This window comes from Macaca nemestrina, chromosome 11 (genome assembly GCF_043159975.1).
Source record: "Macaca nemestrina isolate mMacNem1 chromosome 11, mMacNem.hap1, whole genome shotgun sequence".
Lineage (NCBI taxonomy): Eukaryota > Metazoa > Chordata > Mammalia > Primates > Cercopithecidae > Macaca > Macaca nemestrina.
The window spans coordinates 77349036-77369510 of NC_092135.1; the positions used below are offsets into that span (position 1 = coordinate 77349036).

At 38.5% G+C, this 20475-nt stretch overlaps 1 protein-coding gene across 11 annotated transcripts in view; it reads right to left on the reverse strand.

Annotated features, from left to right (window-relative positions):
• Positions 1 to 18878: 18878 nt before the first annotated feature.
• The window catches only part of LOC105499530 (zinc finger protein 385B), a 415582-nt gene continuing 413985 nt past the window's right edge, over positions 18879 to 20475 (reverse strand). For 8 of the 11 annotated variants that reach the window (XM_011772116.3, XM_011772120.3, XM_071072999.1 and 5 more), the window contains one exon: positions 18880 to 20377. In XM_011772116.3, the coding sequence (XP_011770418.1) occupies positions 20159 to 20377 (219 nt within the window). In that variant the 3' untranslated portion in view covers positions 18880 to 20158. Of the gene's footprint in view, positions 20378 to 20475 lie in introns of all 11 variants that reach the window. The other 3 variants (XM_071072997.1, XM_011772127.3, XM_071073000.1) reach the window with 2 other exon arrangements.

The window sequence follows — 20475 nt, forward strand, 5'->3', positions numbered from 1 at the left end:
CACAGAAGTAGACTTGGCATGGCCTTGTTTATCAGAACTAGGTCCCAGAAATTGTAAACCTCAGAAAAATTAGGATTTTTGTCTTTCAAACTCTTTGTGCAGTGAGTTGACTATAACAAGGCAATGCAGGCCAGGAAGTAATTATACCACTGTTCATGAGTTTCTGTTCAAACACCACTTGTTTTCCTCATCTCACATGTTGACCCAGAAATGCATTTAAAATATATTAAAAATATAAAACCTGACCTAAAGTAACAATTTCTTGTCATATGATAATGATACTCAGGGACCCCTTTTATCTAAGGATTTCATAGTGCTTTATATACTCATTATCTCACAATCCATCTGTTTTACTTCATTTTATAGCAAAAAAGATGGAGGCAACACCGAAATCACACAATATGTTGATGTAGTGGCTTGAAAGGGAATTATTCGAATTCTGAACACTTAGCCTGTTCATCTCGATTTAATATGAACTTACTAGATATGGAGAGCAAGAAATATAATGGACACTCTTACTGAGAGCTTATCAAGTTCTAGATTCTGTACTAGCTGTACTAAATACATAGAAAGATCCATATTAGATCATTTAGACCTTAAAGACTTCCATGAGATAGAACCTATTATTATCAGAGGGAAATACTGAGGACTAGAGAGGTTATGTGCCCTCAACTGACAGTGAGGGACGAAGCTTGGATTCAAACCAGAAAGGGTGCATGGTTCTTACTCATCATATGACACATTGTCTCTCAACATAGCAAAACGTCTTGGATTTTTAAACGTATTAAAGCTTAATGGTTACAGAGAAAGGAATTTTGCTTTGCTCCAATATGTCTGAAGCACTGTATCAGTTATGAATTCTTGGATGCAAGCTACAAAAATTGATCCTGACTAGCACAAAGGGAAATGGGAATTTATTGGTAGGAGAAGACAGAACTACTTACAGAATCAAAGAAAAGATGAATGGCTGGGTCTTGGGAAGAACAGTTTCAGGTATCTAGAGATAACAACTAGTGAGAAATGCTTTCAGGACCACACTGCCCAATGAAGGATCCCTAATTCTCTCCATTTCTCAAGCTCCAGTTTAGCAGCATGAACTTGGATCACATACCCAATGTAGCCAGGGGTGGCCTAGGCATACCCATACTACACTACTGGGGAGATGGAGGTCTCAGGTGACAGCCAGGTGCTAATTACTCGCTTTAGTAATTAGGGGGAATGAATGCTAGGCAGGACATGCACTCAACAAGATATTCTTGAGAAATAATGTGTGATGTGAGGCAGGTGCTCAAGAGCATCTGGAGCGAGATGAGGTAGGAAAGGCAGAGAAAATAAATCAAATGGTAAATAAGGGTGCGATATCAATTGCTAATTTTTGAAAGGGAATGGAATTAAAATATCTCCATAGCTTTTCCAGCCCTGAAACTGTAAAAAAAAATAAATAAAACCTCACATGACTTTAGGACAACATCAGGGAGCAGTTTTCCTGATGATGAATAAACCCACATCTGATCCTCCACTCAGAATGAGGAAGTTCCAGTTGCTATGTGTAATTCAGCACCTAGAGGTCCTTGTCTTTATAATACCATGGGCTGCGTGAGATCCAGGGCTGGTCCCAGGACAAACTGACCACAGTCGGTTTTACTTATTTTCAGTGAATTATCAGGAATCTAATGCTGCAGTCAGGGCCCATTTTTCCTCAGCTGCTTTTTCATCTTAGTTCTGCCTTACTGAAGACCATTACTTTTGGCTGTTTTGATCATTTGAATCATGTTCTGGTATCTTCTTCCATTTCACCTCCTTTCTGAAACTCAGCTGTTTTTGGTTTCATATTCTCTGTCATAGGTTCTCTCTTTTTTTCATGACAACAGCTAATCTAGAAATCTAGAAATTTTAAACACAATTCCTAACCCCCAAGGGAAAAAAAGAAACAAAGCTAAATTGTAAACTCCTCTAAATGTAGGTCTTCCATTTTAAGCCCCCAAAGGAGACCAAGCTGAGGACTTATTAATTGCTCAGCAAATCAATGAGTATGTTTGTAATTTTGGCCACCTCTCAGCCTGTTTCCTCATCTGTAGATTGTGATAAGACTACCTGGTCCTTCAGGTGCACTGGAAGGTGCATATGAGAATAATCACCTTAAAATGCCTTGAAAAGTAAATGTTGTATGTACAGTGCTTGTACTTTCTAGAAGCAGTACCTTCCTATTGCCCCAAAGCAGTGAGTTATACCTTAGCACCAAAGAAGTCACAGTGTTTGTTTCAGATCACATAGGAAGAGAAAGAAACATTGATGCCGATAGAAAGATGAGGTGGTTAGTGGGACCTATTTGAAACAGGCAGCTTCTTAGTGACCCTAAATGTCACTTTATAGGTGCTTGGCCATCTTACCTTCATGGAAGAGTCGGTGGGTTCCATAAATGAGTTGAACTACTGATGGATTCTATTTATGAGCAAAATAAACTACTTCAGAAACTTGTAGACATATGACTGGTACAAATGGGGGAAAAGAATAGCTTCAAATGACATCTCAATGAGTATCAGCTTCAAACAGTATCTCTCCGCACACAACTAAAGGATGCCCTTAAGTTGGCCATTGCAAATTCAAATTTGTTGACCATATGAAATTATTTCATAAGAGATTAAATGGAGTAAAAAAGATGCATAAGAAAATAACGAAAGGTAAATCAGATGAAAAATTAAAAGAAGGCCCCAACTCACGTATGAATTAAATTTTTAAGTAAATATAATTAACATTTATATTTATTGAGCAGTTATGATATACCATACATTGTTCTAAGCTCATTGTATGTGACAATTCATTTATTCCTCATATCAATCCTGTGAGGAAGGAATTATTATTGTCACTTACAGATGAGGAAACGAAGGCACAGAGAGGTTAATACTTTGCTGTAGGTCACACAGTTCGTAAGTGGTGGAGCCAGAAGTTGAACTCAGACAGGAAGTCTGCCTCCAGAACCTGTGTTCTCAACCACTAAATAAGCTACATTAAAGTAAAGAAAGTGCTTTGTGAATATCAAAGATCCATATAAAATCAAGGTATTATATCCACAGTACTATTTTTTTTCTGAGACAGAGTCTTAGTCTGTTGCTCAGGCTGGAGTGCAGTGATATGATCATGACTCACTGCAGCCTTGACCTCCCAGACTCAAGTGATCCTCCCATCCCAGGCTCCTGAGTAGCTGAGGCTACAGTTATGCTCAACTGGCTGATCTTAAAATTTTCTGTAGAGACAGAGTCTTCCTATGTTTCCCAGGCTGGTCTCAAAACTTCTCTGCTCAAGTGATCCTCCTACCTTGATCTTCTAAAGTGCTGGGATTACAGGCATGAATAATATTTTTGAACAGAATGTACATTAGAGATAATCTAGCTGAAATCCTATTTTGCGTCTAAGGGAACAGGACAGGTTAACTGACTTGCTCAAGTTTACAGGTGACCTAAAGTAGAGTCTAAATGTGTTCTATTTTAGTCATTGAATATTAATTTGTTCTATTTAAGATATTGATAGCAGCACCCCTGCAACATCCCCTACCCCATTATGTGGAAAGCATAGATTCTAATAATTTTGTTGTAATTCTGTTTTTTGCCAACACCTTTGTAAGTTCGATGCATTGAAAGAAACAAAATGCCAGTAGACTAGAAGAGGTAAATACATGAATATAGAAGCAAAAAGACAATAATCTCTCAATTACTGAGCCTGCTTTTGGGTGCAGATATATTCCTAAGATTCAGCAAGTCAGTGTAGCTTCCTACCACCGGACTAGGGGGAACATATGCATATATTATCCAGGACTGCCTCCCACTCCCTTCCCCTCCAACACACTTATCTACATGCCTAGCCCTTCAGTGCTCTCACTTTGGAAACACAGCCACCCACCCCACCTCCCTTCTGAGAGTTGTGTTCGGAGATGTCCGATTCAAGAGATGCTTTCAGTGTTTAACCGTCTTGACAACACGAAATAAATAGATGGTAAAAAAATTAGTTATAATAAACTGAAGTTTGGAAAGACCTTTACTCCAGAAATGCTCTTATATCTTAGACTAACATTGTCCAGTACCAAATCCCAAATAATGATGTAAAGGAGGTAATTATCAGGTATAATGTACCAATGAGATCGCTGTACCATTATACTCACATTTGGTTGGCTTGCTAGAGGGCCCTTGCCTGGGTAAGTTCCCAGCTCCCCAGGTTTTGGTGGGTTCTCCCAGAAGTGTTCCACATGTGTGGCACCTCCATGGCATGTGCACTGTCCCACCTCTCTGCTGGGCATAGATATCCAGGTCTGGTGGCTGTCCTACGAGTGCCTGAGGTGAAGTGGGGGAGACCAAATCTTCCCCCTTGGAATGAATCTAGACAAGGGGGCCAAAGGAGTGTCACTAGGAGGCCAGTGTGTTACTGAATTGAGAACAGTGGCCTCCTTACTGTCCAGGACCAGACCTGCATCCAGGGAAGTCGGCTGGAGACAGGGTAGGAATGCTGAGCTATTTCCAGTCAATTCTTGAGAAGCAGAAACTCTCAGGAAAGTGTTTCCCTGAGTCCACAGAACCATTGATGGTGATCCACAGATAGGTTTCCTGGAATCCGAGAATGCATCAGGTATGGTGTAAGAAATTGAGTGTTGTAAATGCATATGTAAATGTTTTCTGTGGTATTGCACAGGGTCCAATACCAATACTTTCAGCAGGTTCTCAAAGGGGTCTATGAGCCAAAGAGATTAAGAACTGTCTCCCTCTCCAAGGCTTTGCTATCAGGGTAAGCCCCTCAACCCACAGCTCCTTCTTCACTTGCCAGGGGCCCTTTGGGCCCTTCCTCTTTGGGGCCGCTGACTGTGAGAGAAGGCCATTTGCTCTGCTCTGCAAAGAGATTCCTCCCTGCAAATTCTCCAAATATGCCTAAATATGCCTGTACCCAATAGAAAACTATGGCTCCAAAAGACATCCTTGCTACATGGGTTTAATTACATTTAGAAAGGTAGGTTTGCACATCTTACTGCCAGCCCTCCTGCATTTGTAGCAGAGGTTGTATTATCATTTTAAAACAGCCTTGGGGAAAAAAATTCTTTTTCTTAGAGAGTGACAAGTTATTCTGGGGAAATAGCAAGAGTGGTAATGGAGAGTGTTGATTTAATTAATTTTACTGACTCTCTGCATCACCTGGGAACAGGTAAAATAACTAAATAAAATGGTAGCAGTTCATCTTCATGATCCCCACAATCAAGTCAGAAGGAACTTACTAAATTGTGGAAGCCACTGTGCAAGGCACAGTTCAAAGAATACTAAGACGGTTTTAGGTCCCGGGATTCAGAGGCACACCTGCCATGGGCCCTCTGAAACCAAAGTCTAACGGGATTATACACACTTGTTTAAAGCAATAAAATGGCTCCTGCCTGGGAGAAGGCACCCTTATGTTGGGGTAGTTGGTGATAGGAGGGGGCAGAGGCCAGTATACAATTTGGGAGGAAACATTATGTCCATAAGAATCTCATATTTCTATAGTTTGTATTGATTTGTACTTAATCTCATCCTTTCCTTGTTTTTTTGCTCCAAAGTGGTTCAGTTAATTAAATGGCTTGTTTACCTTTTCAGACTTATGTCCTAGAACATCCTATTTTCTTCCAAGCATCTCTGGAGAAAGCAGGAAACTGCTTCCCACTTACTTGCAGGGGCAGCAAAACCACAGGCTTTCTTTTTCCTTTGGCTCTTTTTGTTGTAACGGTTCCCATCTGCTTCCTAGAGAAGAAAAAGAAAACTGCATTGCATTCAACACATGCTGGATCGAGGTTTCACACTGATTATTGAGATTAGAGCCAAGCGCATTTGCAATTGCTCCAGACGGGTCCCTTTATCGACTGAACTGCCCTTAGGAGGGAGCTGTGCCGGGAAGTCAAGCTGACCAGCGTCAAAGCTCTAGCAGCTGAAACAGTGCACCCCCTGCTCGTCGAAAATGACTCCTGATCTTCCTAAATGCCAAATTGGTCTTGCCTCTAAGGATTTTGACTTATCCTAGATTGTCAAGTTCCAGCATTGCCTAATAGCTTAGCTCCACTGCCTGTGTTTGCTTTTAATGAGCACTATTTTACCTACGTCTCCAGACAGTGAGAGTAGGGGAGCAGGTTGCGTGGAATCAACACCAACTGGGACACCTGCGGATGACTGCCTGCTGCCTCAGTTACTAGCAAGTCAGTCCCCACTTCTGCCTCCCTGCTCGCGGAGGCCCCCACAGCAGCTCCACCTGTTTGGGGATACCAGGAGGCTTACATCCACCAGCTTTCTTAGTTGGCTGGAAACCTGCTCTCCTCCTCCAGGTCCTGGCACTCACAGATGATGGGTCTTAACTTTCGGGTGTGAAGGTATGCAAACGCGTGCAGGGCATCCTTCCATTACCTGTTGGTTTCTCTCTTCAGTGGCTAATTTGCATGGGGCTCTGTAACAGGAGTCAGTCCAAGCATGGAGTTCTTGGTGAACAGGATTGCATTTCCGTCTGTAATGTATGTTTCCAGCTTTATTTTAGAAAATGTTCTAAGGGATGCAGAAAAGGGAGTCCCCCCACATTTTTCTGAGACAGTCATGGCCGGAGCACAACGTATTAGAGTTATCAGGGATGTCCCTAAATGAGAAAGCCCTTTGCCAAGGATTTGTATTTGGCTAGCAAAATTTAAAAGAAGGAAAGAGAAAAAAGGGAGAGAGTCTCTGTCTTATAAAATATGATTACTGTCCTGCTGTTGTCATGCTCTGTGTGAGGTTCCCCCTGTGGCTTACTTTACAGAATCTGATAATGGCATGAGGTTTCAGAAAGGAAACCAGATGACATCACCCCATGGAAGCAAAATTCACACTCAAAGCAGATAGAGATGATTTTAAACCTGTTTGAGACTTCAACAAACATCATGATTCAGAAGCACCCATGACTTTTTAGCATTAGTGTATCCAGTCATCACTTACTACTATTTATTAAATATGTGGGATCATCTTTCCCTACCTTCATCACCATAAACATATAGCAAATGGACTAGTGTATCCAAATACTGCTATGCGATCAGAAAGCCATTTCATGAAAACCAATTCATGATTTTCATAAATTTAATACATGCCAATTTCCCAGTAGAATGCTGATTGCAGAGGCTGGGGGGTGGAGGGAGTGGGGAGATGACGGCCAAAGGGTACAAAATCTCAGAAGGAATACTGTTTTTTTCTTTTTGTTTTTGAGGTCTATTGAACAGTTTGATGAATATAGTTAATAGTAAGAGTACTGAACATTACAAAATTGCTGAGAGTAAATTTTAAATGTTCTGACCATAAAAAATGTTACTTATTTGAGGTGATAAATATGTTAACTAGCTTGATTTAATTATTCCACATTGGATTTATAAATCATGAAATCACTTTGTACCCCATACACTTATACAATTATAAATTGTTAATTTATAATAAGATATTCTTAAAAATTCCTCTGGTAATTTTTGGAGCCAACCGTACAGGAATGTGTCAATTGTGGGGAGTTAATTTCTTTTGTTGTTGTACTGACATCAGTGGTGGAACAGATTACTCTGGACCACTTTAGGAACTTTAGATCAATCATTTTAGCAGACTAGTTTCTAGAGTTTGTTTGTTTCCATCAGAAGTTTAGTAATTAATAAAAATGTTATTCTTTCCAAGTTCTCATGGACACAACGCCAGATGAGAATGGTCTGGAAGCCCACACATGGGTGAAATCAGAAGATAATCTGATTAAGAAAAGCAAGACATCATTTAATCAAAATATATTCTCTTCTCTCACCACTCACACACCCACTTAGCTGGTTTGTTTATTTTTTTCCCTGAGCTTGGGAGACATATTTTGCTCTCAAATAGAAGTGATCTGGGGCACCAAATGCCTCTGGGCTTTGTATTTGTGGTCCTTCATCAGCTCTGAATAACACAGGGTTTTAAGCCTTTTGATGATTGTTAGGTCTGCTCATGAAGGTCACCTGGGGAGTCTCTTTGTTTTCATGTCAATGCCAGGGGCTCATCATTTTAGATTCGGATTTAGTTGATCTAATGATAAGGCCATGGCTTTGATATTTTTTGGAACCTTCCCAGGTAATTCTCAGCTAGGTTGAGAGCTCCTAGATTAAACTCATCTCAGCATTACCAGAAGGAGAATAATTCAGTTCAAGTTAAAACAAACAGGCAAATGCAGGTAAAAGGAGCCTACTACCCCAATAATTGACTTTGCTTTCTTTGGGAGTCTTAATAATTTCCTTCAGAGCCAGGTGTGAGTCTCATTTATTTCAGTATTCTTAGCACAGCACCTAGCACGTTTTAGTTGGTAGAATGAATTAAGAAGATTATGATTTATTTTCATGTTATAATAGTGATTCATAATAAATTTCCAGAAATCATTGATATGACATCTTCAACTTACAAACACTATGGAACAACTAAAAGTAAGAAAGAAAAAAGATGCTGTTGAGCAGCCAAAATAGATGTCAAAAAGACTAGGATGATTCTAGTACACTTTATTTCTGGGAGCATCCCTCAGGCTGCTCTGGGAGCTCTGTTCCTTTTCTACACACAGTTCTAACAGTCTTGCTTCTCTGGTTTCTCCATTCATAGAAACTAAAAAGGGTAAAAAATGACTACTTTGCAATTTGACACACAAAAAAATTATGCATTATTAAAGTAAATAGGGCCAGGCGCTGTGGCTCATGCCTGTAATCCCAGCACTTTGGGAGTTTCGAGGCAGGTGGATCACAAGGTCAGAAGTTCAAGACAAGCCTGGCCAATATGATGAAACCCCGTCTCTACAAAAAATAAAAAGTTAGCCGGGCACGGCGGCGGGCGCCTGTGCTCCCAGCTACTTGGGAAGTGGAGGCAGGAGAATTGCTTGGACCTGCGAGGCAGAGGTTGCAGTGAGCTGAGAGCATATCACTGCACTCCAGTCTAGGCGACAGAGAGAGACTCCATCTCAAAAAAACAAAACAAAACAAAACAAAACAAAAATAGTTGAACTCAGAGAATATTACAATCATGCTGGATACATGGAGATTATAAAAATAAACTCTTTCAATGAGTATCAGGTGAGCTTCTACCTAGTACCAGGTCCCAGGTTCTTGCTCTTGAGATGCCTCAAGTGTAGTAACATTATGAACATTATGCTGTCATCACTGCTGCTACTGCTGCTGCTTGGTTTTCGTTGTCCAAAACATTTCGTAGTTTTTATTACTGAGGCCCTAGTTCAGGCCATTCTTATGGCCTCATAACTCTTTCTCTGATCCATATAACTTCTTCCAATCCCTCCTTTTATTGCTGCCAGAAAGATCTCCCTAAATGCAAATCCCATCATATTAGTACCAATTAGAAACCTCTAGCAATCCCCACAAGCTACAGGATTTAGCATAGACCACTGTATACAGCTTTTCATGACTGATCCATATCTACCTTCCAGCCTCCTTGTACCTCTCCTGCTTCTCATTTCAGGCTCTGTGAACTGCTCTGGTTCTCCCCATACGCTGCACTATCTTTACCTCTCCTGCTTCTCATTTCAGGCTCTGTGAACTGCTCTGGTTCTCCCCATACGCTGCACTATCTTCATGCCATCCTTTCTCACTGGATGCCTTTTCTTCTTGCCACTTTAACTACCTGAATCTCCAGGAAGTTTTTTTCAGCACCTACTCATGCCACACATATGCCACCCGCCTAGCTAGGCTAGTTATCTTCCCTTTGATCTTACCATACATCGAAATAATGTTCATATGTGTTTATTTTCATGGCCACTTCCTCCTCTCCACTGCCCTTCTTCCTTTTCTACTTCCCAGCATTTTAAGAAACCAGAAGGTGGGAATCATCTGTTTACCATCTTTTCAGTGTTTGATATAAACAATAAGTGACAGTTGAATGGGACTAAATTAAAAGCTCTTTTCCATTCATTTTCCATTCATTTTTGTAACTCAGATGTCATGTCTCAGCAGGAACCTCTGTACATAGTTCACAAGCTCTGTGTTTCTACAAATGGTTTCCAGGATTTGGCCGTGGAATATGATGCTCTAACAGTGATATAGCAAAGTCATGGGGAGCACTGGAGATGACATGAGCTGCCTGGGATCAATTTGTAAAAGTTATTTTCTGTGAGCCTTGATTCCTTGTCTGTTTATGTGCAGTGCCTGACATGCCAAAGATAGAAAGCTAAAAATGTATTGAGCACTTAACTATAATTGTTTTTATTTGATCTCCACAATACATTTTGGCAAATGCAAGGCAAATAGTATTATTCCCTTTTTATAGAGGAGGACATGTAGTCTCAAACTTGCTTAAGGTAACATGACCAGTAAGTATTGGTTCTGCTGACAAAAATTTAGAAATTCTGATTTTTAGTTCATTGTTTTTTCCATGACTATATGACATCCACATATGTGCTACAAATAATGGTTTCAATGATGAACTTGACTCATCAAGAAAAGATTCTAGCCAGTATATCATGTTGCAAATGATATACTTGCTATAATATACTGCACAGGCAATACCATAGGTAATAACTTTTAGAAAGTGTTCCAGTCAAAAGTTTAAATAAAACCAAGAGAAATGAAGTTCTGAAGGGACTAAGATTCATGTATATAAAAAATAAGCTTACATCGAACACCTTATCCCCTGAGTTATAAATCAAGTATTATTGTAGCCAAATTTTAGTGTTATTGTAGTAGATTTATTAAGAAATTAGGATCATAGGACAGAGAAGTTCCTTCAGTTGTATTCTCAATTACTGATTGTCCTTTAGATAAAGTCATGCTTTGCCTAGTTCATAATAGTAATGGGTAAATTTTAGAGACCTTGCATTGAAAGCCACCTTCAGTAATCCTCCTCTTAGTTTTCTAGAATTGCTACCTAAGAACTAGCCTAAATCTTTCATAAATACCTGAAACCACTTTTCTTTTATTACTATTCTTAAATTAGAGGTTATCTGGTTCCTTTACTTGTCTCGACTCACTGGGTCCTCTTCTATATTATAAACTATTTTTTTTGTTGTTTTGTTTTGAGGTGGAGTCTCGCTCTGTCACCAAGCTGGAGTGCAGTGGCGCAATCTCGGCTTACTGCAACCTCTACCTCCTGGGTTCAAGTGATTCTCCTGCCTCAGCCTCCCGAGTAGCTGGGACCACAGGCACCCATCACCACACCCAGCTAATTTTTGTATTTTTAGTAGAGACAGGGTTTCACCATGTAGGCCAGGATGGTCTTGATCTCCTAACCTTGTGATCCACCTGCCTCAGCCTCCCAAAATGTTGGGATTACATGAGCAACTGTGCCCGGCCTTTTTTTTTTTTTTTTTTTACAGTAAGGGCTCTATGTAAGATTCTGTTTGCAATGGGGAAACAAGTGAATTGATTCCCAGGGCATTAAAAAATCTTTATTGTTTACCAAAAAATATTTGATTGTTTGAGATGGACCTCCTTGAAGCCCTCGTCTGAAGTTGGGTCTACTCAGTATAATCTTTGGAAATCTTTATGGCTTTAATCTGGGCCTCACATACAGCACTGCCTAGATGCAGCAGTATAATAGGTGTCCTTTTAAATGAAGCTAATAAAGCTTTCTTTAATCTTATGAGCTAGACTGTTCTGCCTTCTCTTCGTTACACTAGGGGGCACCTGATATGATGCAGATTTCTGGGAACCACTTATACCTTTCTGAATAATAATCTCTAGGGTGGGACTCTGGCATCTGCATTTTAAAAATCTTTCCAGGTGATTATTCTACCCACTATCTTGGAGAATCTGTGATCCAGGTTGTATTTTGCACCTCAGTGACTAGTGGGTCAGTTTATGTTTTTTGCCGGTAGATGAAGCAAACCACCACCCTATTGAAAAGTTCTTGCTCTTTGGCTGAGAGTGGTACTTTTCCACTCTTGCTTGGTGTTCTGCTTCCAAACTAATTTCAGTGCTTAGCTGCCCACTATATTGATTTTAAAATGGGCTCAGCCATGTTGGGAATTCTAAGAGTGAGAGTTAAAGCTAGCCTTTTGTTTTAACAAAGGTGTGAACTTGGCTACCAGCTATCCATAATGATACTGCATCTCAGGAGAGACTCTTATTACCAGGAGCCGTGAGGAAGAGTCTATTGATCTTTATCTTGAAGAGCTAGAAATCAAAAGGCAAAGTGTTTCTTCACTAGAGGGTTCTCCTATTTATCATGCAAGCTTTGATTTTAACATTCAGTCTCATACGTGCCATGTGTTTATATTTAGTGGAAAGTGAAACAATCATTGGCATCCAAATTGTGAATTCTCTTAGGGAGGGCATCCGAATGGAATTCCGACTCCTTGAAGGAAAGCGAGCTTGTGTTTTACATCATCCTTTTATCATTTGAACCTTTTGGGTCTTGTAGGTTAAATGTTGTCAGTTGCTCTTCAAGGAGATTTTACCAGCTATTTGCACTTCTCTAGTCTGTGCTCTTTTCATGTCAGACAAATATGCCTAAGATGGTGGGCATCTCAAAGAGGAAAAAGAAAGGCTGCCTTTTTTTTTCCAGTCCACCAAACTATATATTTTATAGTACAAATGCACTTCCAATCAACAGTAAAAGACAAATGTATTTTATTCTAGTAATAATGTCATTATTAGCATAAATAGGCACAATTTCTCAGTTTTTAAAAATAGAGCCATATGAATCTATTCACTGGTTATGCAATTCCCGAAAAACTGGTGCTTAGTTATAAAAAGCATGGCATTGTTGGGGCAAGAGAAAAGCCCAGAACCTAGGAGAAAGGTGGGAAAAGTCCGTGTGAATGGCATTGAGAGTCATAGGCCTCAAGAGGCAATTTACATTATTTAAGCAAATTGGGTGTTTCCTCTTTCAAAGTAACCATATTACAGTTTCTCAACATGTAAGGAAAACAGTATCTCTCAAGAAAAAAAAACTAAAGTAACACAAAATGTCTCAACTTGCTTTTTATATTTATAATCAACCATTCTTATTTGATATTTATTATATGCTTATTTTCTAATTATAATTTCAGAGAGTGCTTTGAAATTGTTGCTCTGTCACTATAAGTGAAAAGTATATGTTTTTATTACAGTGGGACAGCTGATTATATTTGCATGATCCTGAAACAGTGACATATTCATTGTAAAAAATTCAAACTATACCAAAAATTATAATCAAAATATAAAGCCATAGAGAAATCTACAACTCAAGGATAACTTCTTTTATCAGTGGGAATTAGCCACTTTTATCAGACATCTCTCCATACATAAATACAAACACACAGGTACAGTTTTAAAATTTAGGCCAGGCACAGTGGTTTATGCCTGTAATCCCAGCACTTTGGGAGGCCGAGGCGGGCGGATCACCTGAGGTCATGGGTTCGAGACCAGCCTGCCCAACATGGTGAAACGCCTTCTCTACTAAAAATACAAACAATTAGCCAGGAGTGGTGGTGGGTGCCTGTAATCCCAGCTACTTGGGAGGCTGAGGCAGTAGAATCGCTTGAACCCGGGAGGTGGAGGTTGCAGTGAGCCAAGATCAGCACCACTACACTCCAGCATGTGTGACAAGAGCAAAACTCCAAAAAAAAAAAAAAAAAAAACCCAAAAAACGTGAATGTGATCACACTCAGGATGCATTCTATAACCATTTACTTTCCCCACTTAGACATATATCATTGATATCTTTTCATGTCAATAATTGGAGATGTTGTCATTTTTAATGGCCTTGTTGTTTCCCACTGCATGTTGGTTCCCTAGGTTTTTTTTCCTCCTGTCCTAGGCATGAACTTATTTTTTTCTATTTCAAAACATACTTGTGCATGAATCTTTTTAAATTTACATAGTTATTGTCTTAGAATAAAATCTTGGACATGGAATTTCTGGGCCAAAACTTAGGCATAACTAACATGATGATTGATACATATGACCAACCATCCTTCCAGAAAAGTTGAAGCAAGTTTCATTACTACTAACAGTGTATGGATATGTCTATTTCCCTACCCTCTTTAATACCAGGTTTTAAAATATTAGAAAATTTGTTAATATGCTAGATCAAAAACATGTTGTTTTCGTTCATATTACTTAAGTAAAGAGGAACATCTTTTCCTATTAGGCATTTGTGTATATTTTATCTTTTTTGGTTTGCCTTTTTGTCTGGTTTTCTATTAGATAATTTCTTTTTTGAAAGAGTTCACCTACCCCTCTTTTACTCTCATAAAAGAGTTCACCATTTTATGAGTTCTCTGTGTAAGAATATGAACCTTTATATGGCATATGAATTGTAAATATTTTCCATAGTTTGTTTTGTATGTTTAAATACTCTTTATAATATTTTAAGTTTTTTACATCAGTGTTTTTACACTGTTTTTTACAAGTTTTTACATCAGTGATGAGTATTTTATTTTTCATAACGAGAGTTGTGTTTTTTTTTTACAATGTAAGAAAGCTTTTATTTTTTAAAACTTGAGATTATGTTTTTCTTATGTGGAATATAAGATATAAAATTCAAACATTCTTGTGATAAGCAAACATTTTGCATTTACTTTGGTTCTGTTATCCTATTACTTGAATTTGGATTATACCTTTGAGACTAGGAGCATAAAAGATACAATTGATGAATTTGCTATTTCTTCTTTACAGATAAATTTTTCTCTGTGTCTAGGTCACCACTAAAGACTTAAAATTGGCTAATTTGACATAAAAAAGAATGAAATTATGTTCTTTGCAGCAACATTGGTGCAGCTGGAGGGCATTATCCTAAGTGAAATAACACAGAAACAGAAAATCAAATTCTGCATATTTTCACTTGGGAGCTAAACGATGAGTACACATGGACATAAAGATGGAAACAGCAGGCACTGGGGACTCCATAAGTGGGGAAGTGGGGAAGAAGGGAGGGGGGCAAGTTGACAAACTGCCTATTGGGTCCTATGTTCATTAGAAGTCCAAACCCCAGTATCATGCCATATATATGTGTGTGTGTGTGTGTGTGTGTGTGTGTATATAAAACAAACCTGCACATGTACCCGCTGAACCTGTAATAAAATAAATAAATGCAAGGTAGCAAAAAGTTGGCTAATTGGAGAGAATCTTACAATTTTCAAATTTAAAATCAGAAAAATTATTGATTTGATTTATCCATTTACTATGCAAAGGTATACAGCATGTGGTAATGTACAAAAAACATTCTCACATGTTTAATTATATGTGCTTCTCAGAATCACCCTGTGAGTTGAATACTATTATATCTATTTTATATATGTGAAAACCTGAGGCTTGGGGGAAACAAAATACAATATTTTTCTGACATAAGATCACCGAACTAATGTGTGTATGACATGATCAGGATTTGAATTCAGGTCTTTGAGTGCAAATTATGTATTTTTCTTATTTATTTCTGCCTTATCCTAATTTTACTTTTTCACTATAATAAAAATAAACAGCAGATGCTTAATGTCAAGTTTGTCCAATTATCTGTTAAGTGACTTCTTAAAATGAAAAATATGACATGAAGATATTTTCATTGCGCATACAGAAGGGATTCTGACGACCAGAGATTTTATGCATTTTGAGCACTTAGCTAGGAACAGAAGAATACATTAGTCAATCTGGCTTTAGAAATGTTAGCCGAATACGTAAAGGCAATTACCAAGTCACACTCCATAGCTGCTGAGAACCTGCAATGACATGTCCTTGATGAATTCCCCTATGGAGCTAATTACACGGAGGAGGGAAGGAGGCAAACATAGCATCCCCTGTGGAATTTGCTCTTGCACTGCATAGCTTCTCCTCAACCCACTATGGTACTAGAAACTAATATTTTTCCGAAGAGACATGTCACCTCTGACATCGAGGGCCATCATATTAACAAAACAAGGATCAGATGGAAGAAACACTGTTAAGGAAGGCAAGAATCCACACAGACCTGCAGAGGTGGAATGAAATCCTTCACCCTGTCACCTGAAGATGTCTGTGCTCATCTAGGGTGTATATGCCTTGATGCTAACTTAATCTTTATCCGTCAAACAGCTCCTGGACATCTCTTTCCTCCCCACAAGTTTCTTCTCCCTGATGGTACCCCAGGCAGTGGGTGCCCATTTTCCAAAAGAATCCCAAATTGAATCTCCTTGGTCAGTCTCTTTAGGCTCCCTTTGGGAGTCTGCACAACAGGATTTCCACCTGATGCTGTCATGTCTTTCTCCTTTGTTTGTTCGTTTTTCCAGTGGGAATTTTCTTGGTTCTCTTTCCCAGTGACACTGAATGCAGTATAGTTTTTTTTTTTTTTTTAAACACTATCTGAGAGAAAAATTCGACATGACCATATCTATTTCTGCTCTGAAAAGCCAGAATTCATTTAGGGCAGAAAAGAAAATCAAGGGTGCTGTGGTTGGTGAATAAGATAAATTAAAATTTTGTTTTTTCCTTTTACAATGGTTTAATTTTGATAAACAGGTATCACTGTAGCTTTCAGTAAGAGGCATCTGCAGTTACATTTTCCGCCTTGCTGGTCCTATGCAAAGTCAATATGTCATTGACTTTTACTTCACGCAAGTTCCTTCCTCTGCCTATTTGTGAGTATATATTAATGTACCTTTAAAAAACTCATTATTTTGTTTTTAATACTCAAGAGGTTGTTTCTCTCCCGAAGCATCATGGTTCTTGAGATGAGGAGAAATCCTCCTGAGAAAAGGGTTGCTACATTTAGCAAATAAAAATATAGGATGCCCACTTAAATTTGACTTTTAGATAAACAACAAATAATCTTCTAGTATAAGTAGGTCCCAAATATTGCATGTGTATTTATGAAACAGACTTCTGCTATGTGCAATATTGTACTACAAATTATTTAAAACATCAAGGTGTATAGGCCTTGATGCTAACTTAATCTTTATCCGTTGTTTATCATTGTTTATCTGAATTATGTTATCATTGTTTATCTTAATTATTCATTGTTTACCTGAAATTCAAATTTAACTGGGTAGTTTATGTTTTATCTGGCAACCCTACCTGAGACTAGTTTTTTGATTCTACAGAGACCAGAACTAGACTCTGTCAGAGGAAGCAGTATGTTTTTTAACTTTCACAATAAGTGAAGTAGAATGGCACTCTTTTCTCATTAGAAATAGCATAGGAATAGGTGTTAGTTCAAATACGTGTATCCTTTCCAGGGTTGACCCACACTAGCACTTCAGAATTAGGGTGGATGATGACATATATGCATTTAATAGTGTTTTATAAATAAGTGCTTGAAGTTGTTCATGGCTTCTTTTGAAAGCATTCATTTTAATTAACTGGTATTCTTTTGTACTTCTTCCATATGGTAATTTTAACAAATCTTAACTCTATAAATCTAATCAGTAAATTCCTGAGTCTATTTAAATACTGTCATTTATAAATTTTTGAGGATTGCAGTAAGCTTTAATGAAATATAGGATAATGAAAGGTAAACAAAATATCATGGCCATTGAAGTCCCTAAAAATAAAAATAAAAAGTACTCCAAAGTGCTAAATGGAAACACAATTCCTTCAGGGCATGCTGTCTATAAATCATGACTGAAGGTCCAACCAAGGTTAAGTGTAACTAGTATTGTTAGACTTCAAATGAGTCATATTTCTTAAAAATGCCAAATTCTGAATATCAAACTGAAATCTTACTAGAGTCTGAAAGAAACCTGATTATAAGACCAAAATATTAAGACCAACAATTTTCAGTTAGCTAAACTCATAGAGGAAGTCATGAAGCCATGCATCACAGCTACACTGCCACCTACTGGCCTTAAATTTTTAGAAATGAGAATCTAAGTCCCACCCTAATTCGCATTTTTAAAAACTGACATGTTTTGCATGTAGGGTAGGAAGAAACAGGATCTGTAATGGTTTTGTAGCCACTCCCCTCCAAATTCTGTAACAGTGTGGTAGATTAAAGATGGTGGCAAATTCTTTCTCTTCTTCATATTGAGAAATGATGTCTAATTTTCTTCCTCTTGAATCTGAATTGGTCTTAGTGACTTGCATGATCAATGGAATGCAGCAGAAGATGTGCTGGGAGTTTCAACACCATTTCTTAAGAAGGCTTTGATTTTTACCCAGGACTCTTAAAATGTTCTCTCTGCTACTATGTAACTACCTGAGATAACAAGGAGGATGCTGGGGAGGCCCCATGGAGGCCCTCTGGTAGATTGTTCCAGTAAAGCTCAACCTTCCAGTCATTTTTGACTGGGCAGACATAGGAGTGAAGTCATCCTGGGCCCTCCAGTCCAGCCTGCCTGAAAGCTGAATACTAACAAAAGTACTCTATTAGATGCCACTGGGAAGAGAAGAACAGCCCAGCCAAACCCTGCTGGAATTATTGACCCATGAAATTCTGATGTAACTAGTTATCAAATGGCTATATTTAGGCTACTAAGTTTTAGAGCAGTCTTGTAAGCAGCAATAATTCACCAGAACAAACAGTGATATGTTGATCTTTATATTTAAAAGCAACAGAATGAGGTGGAAGAAGGATGTGCTGATTGGAGAAGGCAAAGGAGAAGTGGAATAAAATTATCTGAAAAGAGATCATAAATGCCATGGACATCAATAAAAGATGAACTAGAGATTTAGAGGACCCACAGTAAGTTAAAAAAAAATTCTAGTCCAAAGTTTTTTGCAGGCTGCTACTGTGATTTTGGGTAACTCAACAACTTTGGCCCAACTTATTGGAGATTCAGAGAGAAAATGGCAGTAAAATTTCACCTCATGCAGATGCTGTGAACAGTAATGAATAAACATGACAAACATGCTGCAAACAAGAGCTAAAAATGCTATGTAAGAAGCAATCTTTGCACCTACTAAAAGTCTTTCATCAGATGATTTCAAATTGAAGGTGTCTCAGGAGAAAAAAAAACATTGAAAATACAAACAGATTTTGTTTTTTGTACTTTTATTGAAAAGGTACATTTAAAAAAATACACAGACATTTTACCATTTACAGGTTGCAGATATAGATGCTCTAAAAGAGTTCACTCTATTTTGTTGTTTTATGATAACTCTTGCCCCTGATATCACAAACATTCCAGTCTAGTTGATATCGGTTTAGAAAGGGGGGCATGGGAGCGTGACCTGCAATATATTCAGTGAACAGAAAGACAAATTGTTCAATTATAAATTTTTTATCTTCTGTACATTATTGCATTAGGGAGCCACAAAATTATGTAGCATCATTACAAATGAAAACAGGTTAAAAATGAAGAAGATACTTATATAGAAATACATGGATTCATTGTCTTCTTGCAGAATGCACAAGAGGTGCAAAAATGTGCAATTTAGGAAGCTCTTTTTCTGTTTGTATACGTTTGCTTAGCAACACAAACCAGTGAGGAAGCTACAAAATAAGTTAAACAAAAATAGCAAACAGGTAGTAATTATAGCTATGTTATATGGCTTTCTATTTCATTTAAATATCTCCAAATAAAATGTGAAATAAAGAAAATACATTACTTTATCTTTTGTTCTCTTAAAGAGAAAATTCAAAGCTACTTTGCTTCCTAACATTTACACAGCAACTAAAAATGTTTAATTCAGACAAGAGATACAGATCTAGTACTACACAGGATACAACAGTACTTGGGTCGAAACAGTACACAATCCCTGTCAACAACAGTACACCAAAGAGAGAACTTTGTGATCCGTTGGTAAGATGGTATCCACAAGTAAGCACTTGTGTTCATTGATTTTTGTTCCACACTAGAATACACTCAGTTGGATACCAGAGTTATTTACAGACATCTGAGGAAGATCCTAGTTTTCAAGTCTGTCAGGAAAATATTCCATATTGTTTTAAGCCAGATCATACCCATGGAAAAATAGAGAATGATTTTCTTTCTTTTTCTTTCTGACCAATATATGTTCAAGAAATCAAATATCTGAGATACACAAATTGAATGGGGTGGCGAGGGAGGGGTGGCGGGGAGGAAGTAGGGAGATAAAACCTATGCTGCTCAGATTACTAAATTATAGGAGCGGTCTCTAAAAGCCCTCGTGAATCTAGTGATGTGTTTCTCTTTGGAATTGGGGAGCTGGGTGGTAGGCTGCATTTTGTGAGTGAATGGGGGTGCTGCAACACAAACTGCTTAACTTGCTGAATCCTTGTGGCTTTCTTTCTCAACTTCCTACTGGCCTCAAACGTCTTGGGGTTTGCTGACGTTAGTACGGAGCAAAGAGGATGGAGGCAGGAGTGGCGCGGATGGGCCCATGTCCAGGCCTCAGAAGAGCTGGAGGAATGGCTGGAGCTTGGAAGAGCGAGGCGGAGGGCCGTGGTGGGAGTGACAGCGCAGAGGACACGGCGGCTGCCGCTGCGAGAGGTGAGGACAGGAAGGCTGGGGCCAAAGGCTTCATCATATCTTTCTGGAATGCAAGTTTTGCCTAAGGGAGGGAGAAAACCAGGAATGGGGTGGAGATACTGTTTTTGAATAACCGCACCACAGGTATCTTTTCATAAGTAAAACACCAAGATTAAGAAG